A 13,140-nucleotide genomic window follows, 5' to 3' on the forward strand; every position below is an offset into this window, starting at 1 on the left:
GGCACGTAGTAAGCGCTTAGCGAGCGCCACAGTTACTTCTCATTATTTTATCCGGGCACCAAGCGCCGGGTGGGAGGGAGGGCGGCGCTGAGCGGCTGAGACCCCCGGCCCGGGCGGGGGAAGGGTCCGGCGGTCCCGGTCGAGCCGTCCGGTCTCCCGAGACCCCCGGACTCACCACGTGGCTCTTCCCTTTCAGGTGTGGCGCTGCCCCGCGGATGGCCGCGGCGGTCGGAGAGGCCGGAGCGGCCGGCCCGGTGGCGGCGGGGAGACCGAGACCCCCACCCGGCGGCGGCGGGGCCCGTCCCGGGGCGGCCTGTGCCCCTGCCGAGCGGGGCCCGGGCCGCCGGTGACCCCCTCCCTCGCCCCCGGACGCCTCGCACGTGGGCATGGGAGCTCAGGGGACGAGGCGCGTGGGACCACCGACCTCCCGCCCCCCTGCCCGCCATGGAGCCCATCCGCAACTGCTCCCACGCCTGCTCCGGACTCTCCGCCCAGCACCGCGACCTCTGCTCCGTCGTCGTCGTAAGTGTCCGCTCCCGCGAGGGGTGAGGGGGGAAACGAGTCAGGGTGGGGAGAGGCCTGGGGCTCTCCCCCGCGGCGGGCGTGGCTTCAAGTTGCCCAGGACCCCAAAAGTTGGGGCGCCGGCCATAAGGCCCGACGTTCTCATTCATTCTCCTTTTCACGGTATTTGTTAAGTGCTCTCCGTGTCCCGGGCACTGTACTAAACGCCGGGGTGGACGCAAGCAGATCGGGTTGAGCACAGTCCACGTCCCACTTGGGGCGCACCGTCTTCAGCCCCGTTTTACAGATGAGGTCACTGAGGCCCGGAGAAGTGAAGCGACTCTCTCGAGGTCACACAGCAGGCAGGCCACCCTGCTTCCTCAGTATTTACCGCGTGCCCGCTGCATGCTGAGCACCTTCGGGGGACCGAACACTGAAGTGGGTGTCTGTTGTGGGCCGAGAAGTGGATTAGGCGTCTACTGTGTGTGCAGAGCCCTGTAGCAGGTGTCTGCTCTGGGTGGGGCACTATACTGGGCGCCTGCTGGGCACAGAGCACTGTACCGGGCGTCTGCTGTGTACAGAGTGCTGAGTTGGGGCTGGGCAAAGTCCTGGAAAATTAGTTTGAGATCCCCCCCCGAAGCAGGGGCTCTCGGGGTCTATCCCGCCCCCCCCCCCCCAAGCAGGGGACCACCCCACAGACACCAGGGAGATGGCGTCGCGGCTAGAGCCCGGGCCTGGGAATCAGAAGGTCATGGGTTCTAGTCCCGGCTCCGCCACCCTTCCGCTGTGGAACCTTGGCCGAGTCGCTTCCCTTCCCTGGGCCTCAGTTCCCTCATCTGTCAAATGAGGATCGAGACGGTGAGCCCCACCTGGGACGGGGACCGTGTCCAACCGATTTGCTTGGATCCGCCCCGGCGCTTAGCATAGTACCCGGAGCGTAGTGAGCGCGTAACGAATGCCGTAAATCATTAGTCCAAATTCAGCGCTCAGAAGGTCGACGGGGAACGCCAGTCCCCCGAGGGGGCCGGGGTTGGGCCCGGGCTCACGGTCCCCCCCGTCCGGCTCCTCCCCGTGCCTCTCCCCCTCCCCAGACTCCGTCAGACGAAAGCGGGGGCCGTGGGAGCACCCCGACCCTGGCCCCCGCCCTCCGGGGCGTCGTGGGGACCCTCCTCGGGGCCGGACTCCTCCTCACCCTCTTCTTCCTGGCCTTCACCGTCCGCTGCCGCGGGAACAGGTGAGCCCTTCCTGCGGCCCCCCGCCCTCGCCCCGACGACCCCCGCCACCGGCCCCACAGGATCACGGAGGGGCCGAGGGCCGTGGGGGGACGCTGGGTGAGTGTGGGCAGAGCCGGGCAGGGCCGATGATGGGTGCCAGCGTAGGTGTGTGTGAGCGGGGCCTGCAGGCGGGTGTGGATATGCCGGTGGGCAGATGGTGTGCCGGAATTTCTTTATCTTTATTAATGTCTGTCTCCTCCACCCTCTGTGCTGTAAACCCATGGGGGGCAGAGAACATCTCTACCAACTCTATTGCACTGTCTTCTCCCAAGCGCATAGGCCAGTGCTCTGCACACAGTAAGCGCTCAATAAACCCCATTGATTGATCGATTTCTCCTCCTCTACCTGCTCTCTCCTCCTCTTCTCCCTCCTCCTCCTCCTCCTTTCTCCTCCTCCTCTTCTCCCTCCTCTTTCTCCTCCTCCTCTTCTCCCTGCTCTTTCTCCTCCTCTTCTCCCTGCTCTCTCCTCCTCTTCTTCCTTCTTTCTCCTTCTCTTCCTCTTCTCCCTCCTCTTTCACCTCCTTCTCCTCCTCCCTTCTCCTCCTTTCTCCTCCTCCTCTTCTCCCTCTTTCTCCTCTTCCTCCTCTTCCTCCTCTTTCTCCTCCTCCTCTTCTTCCTCCTTTCTCCTCCTCTTCTCCCTGCTCTTTCTCCTCCTCCTCTTTTTCCTTCTTTCTCCTCCTCTTCCTCTTCTTCCTACTTTCTCCTCCTCTTCTCCCTGCTCTTTCTCCTCCTCTTCTTCCTTCTTTCTCCTTCTCTTCCTCTTCTCCCTCCTCTTTCTCCTCCTTCTCCTCCTCCCTTCTCCTCCTTTCTCCTCCTCCTCTTCTCCCTCTTTCTCCTCTTCCTCCTCTCCCTCCTCTTTCTCCTCCTCCTCTTCTTCCTCCTTTCTCCTCCTCTTCTCCCTGCTCTTTCTCCTCCTCCTCTTCTTCCTTCTTTCTCCTCCTCTTCCTCTTCTTCCTACTTTCTCCTCCCCTTCTCCCTCCTCTTTCTCCTCCTCCTCCCTTCTCCTCCTCCTCTTCTCCGTCCTCTTTCTCCTCCTCCTCCTCTTCTTCCTCCTTTCTCCTCCTTGTCTTCTCCTTCTCCTCCTGTTCTTCCTCCTCCTCTTTCTCCTCCTCCTCTTCTCCATCCTTTTCCTGCTCCTCCTTCTCCTTTTTTCTCTCCTCCTCCTCTTCCTCTTCCTCCTCCTCCCCCGCAGCAGGAAATCAAAGCTTTGTTGTCCATCCCCTGTGCTCGGGTGGCAGGACCCCTCGATGGTCCCTTGGGAGAGACCTGAGTGGGAACTGGGGATGGTTTGGGTGGGAGCGTGCAGAACGTGTGTGTGTGTGCGGGCGCACGCATGTGCTCAGGTGCAGATCTAAGTACTTTATAAACAAATTGCCCACTTTTTCCCCGGGCGGGCCCGATGATCAGTGTCCAACCCGGGGGGCGGGGACCGAGCGGGGTCGGTTTGGGCCCGGAGGGGCGTGGAGGGCCCCTGGGGAGGGGATTTCTCTTTCCGTGCGGGCCCCCGGCCCTGCCCGCCACGCCCCCCTCGCCCCCCAGGATCGTGAAGATGTCCAGCCCCAACCTGAACATCGTGACCCTGCTGGGCAGCGGGCTGACCTACAGCAGCGCCTTCCTCTTCGGCGTCCAGGAGCCCGGCGGCTGGGCCGGAGCGTCGCTGGAGACCGTGGTCCAGGTGGGTGGGCCCGGGGCCCACTGCCGTCTGGCCTCGGGCAAGTCGCTTCCCTTCTCTGGGCCTCGGTTCCCTCAGCTGTACAATGGGGATTAAGACGGAGAGGCCCCCGGGGGCCGGGGAATACGTCCAACCCAATCTGCTTGTATTCAGTCATATTTATTGAGCACTGACGGTGCGCGGAGCGCTGTACTAAGCACTTGGGAGAGTACAACCCACACCAGGGCTTACTACAGTGCCTGGCACGTTAAACAAATAGAGAAGCAGCGTGGCTCAGTGGAAAGATCACGGGCTTAGGAGTCAGAAGTCATGGGTTCTAATCCCTGCTCCGCCGCCTGTCAGCTGTGTGACTGTGGGCGAGTCACTTAACTTCTCGGTGCCTCGGTTCCCTCATCTGTAAAATGGGGATGAAGACTGTGAGCCTCACGTGGGACAACTTGATTACCCTGTATCTACCCCAGCGCTTCGAACAGTACTCGGCACACAGTAGGCGCTTAACAAATACCAACGTCATCAAATATCACTGGTATTATTACTGTTATACGCACCCTCTTCCCCGTGTGCCTGTTTTGAGGAGGAGGAGGGAATGATCCCACCCTCTCCTCGCCCTTGTCCGGCAGAAGAGAAGCCCCTCAGCTCCCGCCCCGCCACCCCCTAGGCCCACCTCCCCTCACGGCTCCTCTCCCGTCCCCTCCCCGATTAGACCCGGCTGGCCCTGCTGGCCCTCGGCAGCTCGCTGATGTTCAGCCCCATCTTGGGAAAGAGCTGGAGGCTCCACAGGGTGTTCACCCAGCGTCTTCCCAACAAGAGAGTGGTGAGTGTCCCCCCTGCCGACCCCCAGCCCCTGGGGGGCAAGGGGAAGGCTGGATCCGCGTCCCCCGGGGGGCGGCGGGGAGGGGGTGCCCCGAAACCTCGCTTGCGGGAAAGTCGGCCGGCCCCCCGGTCCCGGTCCTTTGCAGATCATCAAAGACCTGCAGCTGCTGGGGCTGGTGGCCGCGCTGGTCGTGGCCGACGCCGTGCTGCTCGCCACCTGGACCCTCTCGGACCCGGTCCGGTGCCTCCGGGTCTTCAGTTTCACCGTAAGGGTAAGGGGAGACTTCTTGGGCGCCCTCTCCCCGCGTCCGTCCTTTCCCAGCTGGCCTCTGGGAAGGAGGGGGTGGAGGGGTGGGAGCCGCCCGAGTTCGCTGGGTTCGTTCCTTTAATCGTATTTCATTCGATCGTATTTATTGAGCGCTTACTGTGTGCAGGGCACTGAACTAAGCGCTTGGAAAGTACGATTTGGCAACAGATAGAGACCGTCCCTACCCAACAACGGGTTATTGAGAAGCGGCGTGGCTTAGTGGAAAGAACCCGGGCCTCAGAGGACATGGGTTCTAATCCCGGCTGTCAGCCGTGTGACTTTTGGGCAAGTCACTTCACTTCTCAACTGTAAAATGGGGATTATGCCTATGAGCCCCACGTGGGACAACCTGATAACCTTGTATCTGTCCCAGGGCTTAGAGCGGTGCTTGGCACATAGTAAGCGCGTAACAAATGCCATCATCATTATTATTATTATTATTTATTGAGCACTTACTGTGTGCAGAGCACTGTACTAAGCACTTGGGAGAGGACAGTAGAACAATGAGCAGTCACATGGGTTCCTGCTTCACTGATGGAGTGGGAGTATTTATATCTATGAATGTCTCGAGACTGTCAGCTCGTCGCGCGCAGGGAACGTGCCTGTTTTATTGTTCTATTGTCCTCTCCCGGGCGCTTAGTACAGTGCTCTGCGCAGTAAGCGCTCGATAAATACAATTGACTGACTGCTCTGCACACAGTAAGCACTCAATAAGTATGACTCCCTGATGGCTCTGCCCACGGTAAGTGCTCAATAAATACAACTGACTGAATGAATAAATGACTGAGCTTTGGCAGTATGACTTTGGGCATGTCATTTCCCTTCCCTGTGCCTCATTCACCTCGTCTGTAGAATGGGGATTTAGACTGCAGTTGGCTTTGCTCTCGCACTAAAGTGGCAGGACTCGGGTCAGCTGGGTCTGGAACCAAGTCCCCACACTGGGGGATCAGTGGGGTACAGAGAGGGGCTTGGTTCGCCCCCTCCCACCCTCGCTCAGCGCATCACCCTTGTCCGCTCCCCTTCACCTCCCTCCCAACCCTCCCAGGTGTCCGACAGAGACCTCTCCTGCTCCGGAAGCTGGACCCACCTCTGCGCTTCACGCTACGCCGACCTCTGGGTCGTCCTGATCCTGGGAAGCAAGGTGGGTTACCCGGACTCCCTGGTCGCCCCCCCTCATTTCCCTTCGACTGGGAGACCCGCGGAGGGCCGGGGTTGTGTCCGAACAGTTAGTCTTATTTGTTGTGATCTTGTACTTGTAGCGCAGTGCTCCGCCCACAGAAAACGTTCAATAAATAAGATGGAATGGGTGAATGAATCGTGGTATTTGTTAAGTGCTTATTATGTGCCAAGCACTGTTCTAAGCACTGGGGTAGATGCAGGGTGATCAGGTTGCCCCACGTGGGGCTCGCAGTCAATCCCCATTCTACGGGTAAGGTAACTGAGCCAGAGAGAAGTGAAGTGACTGGCCCAAGGTCACACGGCAGACAAGTGGCGGAGTCGGGGATAGAACCCAGGTCCTTCTGACTCCCAGACCCGGGCTCTAGCCACTAGACCGCAATTGGATCTGCCCCAGTGCTTAGCAGAGTGTCCTCTAGCCCGTGAGCACATCGTGGGCAGGGAACGTCTGCTAACCCTGTTGTGGTGTCCTCTCCCAGGCCCTCGGGACAGTGCTCCGTGCATAAAAAGCGCTCAGTAAGTACCAGCGATTGATCGCTCGACCGATCGACTGGCACACGGGAAGCGCTTAATACACACGCACCGTGATCATGCTCCTTTCTGCCCAGGGAGCGCTCTTGCTGGTGGGCGCGTACGTGGCCGGGCTGACCGGCCCCATCAGCTCTCCGCCCGTCAACCAGTCCTCTGCCCTCCTGGCGGGCATCTGCCTGGCGGCGCTGGCCACCGGCACCGCCCTGCTGGTGGCCCGCCTCTTCCCCGCCTGGCCCAACCTGCTCTTCGGTCTCACGTCGGGCGGTATCTTCGTCTGCACGACCACGGTCAACTGCTTCGTCTTCCTGCCCCAGGTAATGACGATCAGAATAATAATCACAATGAAGATTACGGTGTTGGTTAAGAGCTTACCGCGTGCCAGGCGCTGGACTGAGCGCTGGGGCGGATACGAGCGAATTGGGTTGGACGCGGGCCCTCTCCCATACGGGGCTCCCGGTCTTCATCCCCGTTTTCCAGATGAGGTCGCCGAGGCACAGAGAAATGAAGCGACTTGCCCAAGGTCACACAGCAGAGGAGTGGAGGAGGCAGGATTAGAACCCGGGTCCTTCTGCCTCCCAGGCCCAGGCTCCAGCCACTCTATCCACTTGGCCAGGCAAACGGGAGGGAGCTTTCCGTGGCTCCTGGCCCCTCCGTAGGGAGTCGCCGGCCGGGACCGGCCCCTTCCCGTTTGCCGTGTCCGCCGAGGCGGTCGCGCTCTGCCACTTACCTCGTTCTCACCAGCGCTTAGAACAGTGCTCGACACACAGCGCTGAACAAATACCGTCAATATTATGTCCGCCACGTCCCCGCGAGGCCGGGAGAGGCGGGATGATCATCCCCACTTTAATGATAATAATGATTATGGTATCCGTTAAGCGCTTACTATGTGCAGAGCACTGTTCTAAGCGCTGGGGTGGATACAGGGTCATCAGGTTGTCCCACGGGGGCCTCACTTTTTTTAATCCCCATTTTTACAGATGAGGTAACCGAGGCCCAGTGAGGTCAACTGACTCGGGCCCCCAGGTCACCCAGCAGGCCGGGCGGGGGCAGAGACGGGACGTCCGGGGCCTCTCCCCACTAGGCTCTCCTCCCGCCCCTGCCTTTGGGCTTCCCGGAGGGCTTCAGGGTGACAGCGGGTCGGGGGCGGTTTGGGCGGCCCAGCCTGTTCCCCTCTGGCATCTTGGGGCCCGTCCGGCTCTGGGCCGGGGAGCACCGGGGAGTAGTCCTGGAACGGTCACCCTGGATGGCCCCTCCGCAGATCAAGCGCTGCGGCCTAGTGGCTAGAGCCCGGGCCCGGGAGTCATAAGGACCCGGGTTCTAATCCCGGCTCCGCCACTTGTCCGCTCTGTGACCCTGGGCAAGTCGCTTCACTCCTCTGGGCCTCGGTTTCCTAACGTGGAAAATAGGGAAGAAGACCGTGAGCCCCACGTGGGACAGGGACCGAGTCCAACCTGATTACTTTGTAGCTTCCCCCAGTGCTTAGAACAGTGTCTGGTATATTGTAAGCGCCTAACAAATTCCATTTAAAAAAAAATCAGCTGGTGCCTTGATGGCTCACGTGTGGGTGGATCTCTTGTCACTGTCAGCTGTGTGACTTTGGGCAAGTCACTTCACTTCTCTGTGCCTCAGTGACCTCATCTGTAAAATGGGGATTAACTGGGAGCCTCACGTGGGACGACCCGATGACCCCGTATCTACCCCAGCCTTTAGAACAGTGCTCGGCACACAGTAAGCGCTTAACAAATACCAACATTATTATCTCGGGGGAATTCCCACATGGACTTCCTTCAGACCCCCCGTGTAAGGGGACCCATCCTTCCAAGCCCGGTGTTCTTATTGATTATTTACTTCATTTCTGGTATTTGTTAAGTGCTTAGCGTGTGACAAGCGCTGTTCTAAGCGATGGGGTAAGATACAAGCTAATTAGGTTGGACACAGTCCCTGACCCATGTGGGACTCACCGTCCAAGTAGGAAGGAGAACAGGTTTTGAATCCCCATTTTCCAGCTGAGGGAACGGAGGCCCAGAGAAGTGCAGCGACTTGCCCAAGATCACACAGAGGGCGAGAGGGCAGAGCTGGGATTAGAACCCGGATCCTCCGACTCCAGGGCTGGGGCTCTTGCCACTAGGCTACCCTGCTTCCCTGTTTCTGTCATTTAAACCTCGCCTGGGGACTCTGGGCCTCTCACCGGTGGCTCGATTGCTCCTTTCGGTCCCGACGGGGGGAAATCTTGGGGGCAAGTTGTGGCTCGGCCCTGACTCTCAGCCCTCAGGCCCGAGGCGCGTTTAGGATGAGAATCATTTCAAATGTCCGTTCCGAGCCGCCCGGCTCGGGGGCGGAGCCCAGCGAGGGGTCGGGGGACCGGGGACCCTCTTTCCCCTCCTTCTGGGTGGTCCCCGAGACCCCCCCCCCCGGGCCGGCACGAGGAGACAAGGGGCGGCGGGAGGCCGCGGTCGCCCGTGTGCAGGCCGCAAAGGCCTGCGGGATTTCACGGCTGCGTCGGGTGGGACACGGGGAAAGAACGACAAGGGGCAGGGGGACTCGTCCCGCTTGCGGGGGGCCTTATCGCGGGCCTCTGTATTGGAAAATGTCCACCCGGGGGGCGGTCCTGACTAAACCCGGCCGGCCCCAAAGCCCCCAAACCCTGGAACCCCCAAACCGGGGGGGTGGGAACAGAGAAGAGAGGAAAGGAAACACTAGAACTTCCAGAAACGAATCATCCGCCCCAACAGAAACCTGTCCAAACGTGTCTTAGAAACGGGGCGGTTTGCGTCTTGAAGGCAATTTTGAAAACCTGCTCTTAAGAAACCAAACTCTCCCCCGGCGGCTAACAGCGGCAGCCACAGGGTTTTACTTAGTGCTCCGGTGGTTTCTCTTGAAACCCGGGCCCGATTGCGGCGAGAATTCGGACTGTAAGCTCCTCGAGGGTGGGGACTGTGTGTGCATTCATTCATTCGTTCACTCAGCTGTATTTATTGAGCACTTACTGTGTCCAGAACACTGTACTGAACTCTTGGGAGAGGACAATAGAACAATAAACAGACACATTCCCCACCCACAATGAGCCACAGTGAGTCTGGGGGGGAGACAGACATTAATTGTCCCCTCCCGAGCGTCCCGTACACGGCAAGCGCTCAATAAGTACTGCCGATTGATCGACTGGCTAGGAAACACTCTTAAAGCCCCCGGCTCGGTCTTCAGACTGACAGGGAAGACCTGTTCATTCGAAAGTATTTATTGAGCGCTTACTAGGTGCAGAGCACTGGACTAAGCGCTCGAGAGATTCCGTGGCCGTGTCTTCTGGGGCATAGGGCGAGAATAGATCCCTCGCCCCGTGAATCTCCGCAGTCTGCCAGCTCCCAGGGCAGACACGGGCAGTGAGCGTGCCCCCCTCCTCAAATCCGACAGTGACTCCCCCGCCCCCCTTCCAAGCCTTCCGGAAGGCCCACCTCCTCCCAGAGGCCTTCCCTGACCACTCCCTCCTTTCCTCTTCTCCCGCTCCCTTCTGCGTCGCCCCGACTCGCTCCCTCTGTTCTTCCCCCGCTCCCAGCCCCGCGCCCCTTACGTCCGTGTCTCCGATTTCATTTATATTGACGTCCGTCTACCCGGCCCTAGACTGTAAGCTCGCGGCGGGCGGGGAGAGTGTCCGTCTACTGTGGTCTTGTCCTCTGCCGAGCGCTCAGTACCGTGCTCGTCACCCGGTAGGCGCTCGGAAAATACGATCGAACGAGCGGATGAACCGGGGGGTGGCCGGTATGTGGACGCTGGCCGTGTGCTCTTGTGCCCGCAGCTGAGGCAGTGGCGGGCGTTTGACGAGGAAAGCCCGGCCGTGGGCCACATGGCCAAGTACTTCAGCTCCCCCAGCAAAAGCCTCCCCGGCCCCACCGGCGAAGACCAGATCTACTCCCTCAAGAGGCTGCTCGGCGAGGTAGCCACCCGGCCGGGGCCGGGCCCGGGGCTGGGGCGGGGCCCGGGGGTGGGGACCGCGGCTGACCGTCCGAGTAGCCGCCCCGCCGGTCGGGGGAGCCCGGGGTTCCCCGGTCTGGGGGGGCCGGGGGGTGCTCCCCGTTACCGAGGATCGACGGGACCGTGCTAAGCGCCGCGTCCGGTGACCGTCCGGCCCCCGTCCCCGCGGGACCCCCAAGGGCTACCCGAGGAACGGGGCGGGGGAGACGGAACGGCGAGGCCGGCGTCCCAACAGTAACGAAAACGAATTAAAGGGCAACGGTCAAACATATCGTCAGGCACTTACGCTCGGAGAGTACTGTCCGCCCGGGGTCCGGCCGGGGGGTGTTTGTCATGGGAGCCAGCTACCGACCCCTCCCCAGCTCGAACGCCCCCTTCCCCTGCCGGGCTCACGGCGAATCCTTGAGGTTCCCGGGCTCTCCCTCCCCCGGGGCCTACAACACACCCACCCCTTCCCATCCCCACCACCCCGGCTCCGCCCTGCCCGCTCCCGGGGGGAGCGGGGTCTCCCCACATCGAGAGCCCTCGGGTGGGCGGGCGTGGGAGTCAGTGGGGGCCCCCGCTGCTTGACCCCATCCCGACGGGCCTCGGTTCTCCCAGAAAAACGCCGCCATCGAGACGCTGCAGGAGCAGGTGGCCAAGGCCAAGGAGAGGCTGGTGAGGCTGATGTCGGCAGAGGCCCCCCCAGGGCCGGACGCTGCCCCCGCCGCCCCGTCCGCCCCTTCCGGCGCCCCCGGGCGCCGGGACCCCGTCGGCCCCCCGGACCCTCCGGCGCCCTCCCGGCGCCCACCGCCCGGCCCCGAGGAGCACGTGGCCGGGCCGGAGGACCTCCCTGACCCCGCCGCCCCCCGACGGGCCCCGCCGCCCCCGGTCCCCGGACGGTGCGTCAGCCACGACCAGCTGAGGGACGTCTTGTGGGAGCTCTGGGGCGGGGGTCCCCGGGGGTCCCGCGACCCCATTGCCACCCGGGAGCCTCAGAGGAGGGCTCCCTCCAGCAGCTTGACTTTTGACCCCTACCACGTCAGAAGACGAAGGGCGGAGGCCCTCCCGCCCCCTCCCCGCTTCCCCGGGCCCGTGCCGGGATGGGGCTGCCGGGGAAGGGCCGACTCCGGGCCCCACCTGGGCCCGGGCCCGCCGGAAGACGACCGGCCGAGCCGGGCCGGGGCCATCGACGGGCGGCCGGAGGGAGGCGAGGACTCCCCTTGGCCCCGGCCCCCAGCCCGCGGGCGAAGCCCCCGGGCGGAGGGTGGGCGGGGCCGGGCCGGAGCCCCCGGGATCGGAGGGCGCTCCGGGCCCCCCAGCCTGCCCTTGGGGACGCCCCGCTTCTTCCCCGCGCCGGAACCGTGGCCCTGGGCGGCCCCGGGGGGCTGCCCCGACTCGGGGTCCGGCAGCTCCTCGGACGAGTGGTCCTGCCGCCGCCCCGGCCTCTACTGCGAAGTCTGCTTCCGACGCTGCCCCAGCTCCAGCGACGACACCCCTTCCGAGTCGGACCCCGACCCCGACCCCACCGGCCGGCCTGCCCCGCTGGTCAACTTCAAGGAGGACCTGACGCCCACCCTGGTCTGAGCGGCCGAGGTCAGGTCCGGTCCACCCTCACGCGCCTCACGTCCCCCCCACGCCCACCCTCACACACTTACACGTGCGCGTCCCCGGGGGACGGGCCGAGGCCCGCTCCCTGCTGCGGGAGAAGACTTCACCCCTCCGGGAAGCGGGAATTCCAGCTTCGGCTCCAGCCTCTGGGACTGGCTGGCTGTGCGCCCTAGAGCAACCCAGTGCCCCTCTCTGGGCCCGCGGTGTCTGTCCGCTCCCGGTGGTGACCGACCGGGCGCCTCAGCCATCCCTGGATGGAAGGACTGCTAGGGGGATGAAGGTTTGGGGGGTGGGGATGGAACGGCCCAGCCCCGCCGGGGCCGAAATCCGGGATGGGTCCGCACGCTGCCCCGGCCGGACTCCTGGGGAGCTCAGTCAGTCTCGAGGGGGGGACTACCGCGTGCCCGGCACTGTACTGAGCGCTGGGGAGAGTCCAGTAGAGCTGGGAGACTCCATCCCTCTTCTCGAAGACCTTCCATTCTACTGTGTGCAGAGCACTGGACTGAGCTCTTGGGGAGAGTCCACTCGAGTTAGTAGACGTGATCCCAGCCCTCAAAGAGCTTCCAGTCTACTGGACGCAGAGCACTGGACTGAGCGCCGGGGGGGATGTCCAATAGAGTTAGACACGATCCCTGCCCTCAAGGAGTTTATGGGGGGGGTCGGCACCAAACTCGGAGCCCCACATTGCGGGGTGGAGGTGGGGTGTGATCCAGAATCCTCCTCAGGGTGGGCATGGAGGACCCGGGGGGCAGAAGGCACCCCCTCGACCCGCCGCGGGTCACGCCCGCCTCCGAGCGGGATCCTTCCCGCGCCTCCTCCCCTCTGCGCTCTGTCGTGGTGAAATTCCTGGTGGGAGACGCCCCCCCCCCCCCCATTTACGTTCTTCCCGGCTTTGGGCCCCGGGGCTCCTCCCGCCCCCCACCCCCCAAACCCCACACTCTTATTTATTTTCCTAAACACTAACTTTGATTTTAATTTATGCTGTCTGTGAGTTTGTGGTAACTGAGGGGGTCCAAATTGCCCTGGATTAAAACATTCATCAGTGAGGGAGGGAGGGATGGAAGAGAAAGAGAGACACACACACACACACACGCACACCCCCTGATTCTGTATCACTCCAACCCTGGAAGATTTCTGGCAAGCAGCCCGTTATAGTGGCTAGAGCCCGGCCCTGGGCGTCAGAAGGTCATGGGTTCTAATCCTGGCTCCGCCCCCTGTCAGCTGGGTGGCTTTGGGCAAGTCACTTCACTTCTCTGGGCCTCAGTGACCTCGTCTGGAAAATGGCGATGAAGACTGGGAGCCTCACGTGGG

General features: G+C 62.4%; 1 protein-coding gene across 1 annotated transcript; it reads left to right on the top strand.

Annotated features, from left to right (window-relative positions):
- Positions 1-356: 356 nt before the first annotated feature.
- Positions 357-12,372, top strand: GPR156 (G protein-coupled receptor 156). The gene is made up of 9 exons (XM_029080947.2): positions 357-522; positions 1,593-1,735; positions 3,314-3,449; positions 4,150-4,260; positions 4,406-4,531; positions 5,612-5,707; positions 6,351-6,587; positions 10,064-10,201; positions 10,840-12,372. Exons 1-9 carry the CDS (start codon positions 445-447, stop codon positions 11,803-11,805), a joined length of 2,031 nt encoding a protein of 676 aa, XP_028936780.1. The 5' UTR covers positions 357-444; the 3' UTR covers positions 11,806-12,372.
- The last annotated feature ends 768 nt before the right edge of the window (positions 12,373-13,140 follow it).

Source organism: Ornithorhynchus anatinus, chromosome 16 (assembly GCF_004115215.2).
Source record: "Ornithorhynchus anatinus isolate Pmale09 chromosome 16, mOrnAna1.pri.v4, whole genome shotgun sequence".
NCBI lineage: Eukaryota > Metazoa > Chordata > Mammalia > Monotremata > Ornithorhynchidae > Ornithorhynchus > Ornithorhynchus anatinus.

Bases quoted from the DNA above. Each gene is read 5' to 3' on its own strand.
- GPR156 (XM_029080947.2), top strand. From the start codon at position 445: ATGGAGCCCATCCGCAACTGCTCCCACGCCTGCTCCGGACTCTCCGCC. The intron at 4,532-5,611 runs GTAAGGGGAGAC...CAACCCTCCCAG, and splicing joins TCTTCAGTTTCACCGTAAGG to GTGTCCGACAGAGACCTCTC. The intron at 6,588-10,063 runs GTAATGACGATC...TTGTGCCCGCAG, and splicing joins GCTTCGTCTTCCTGCCCCAG to CTGAGGCAGTGGCGGGCGTT.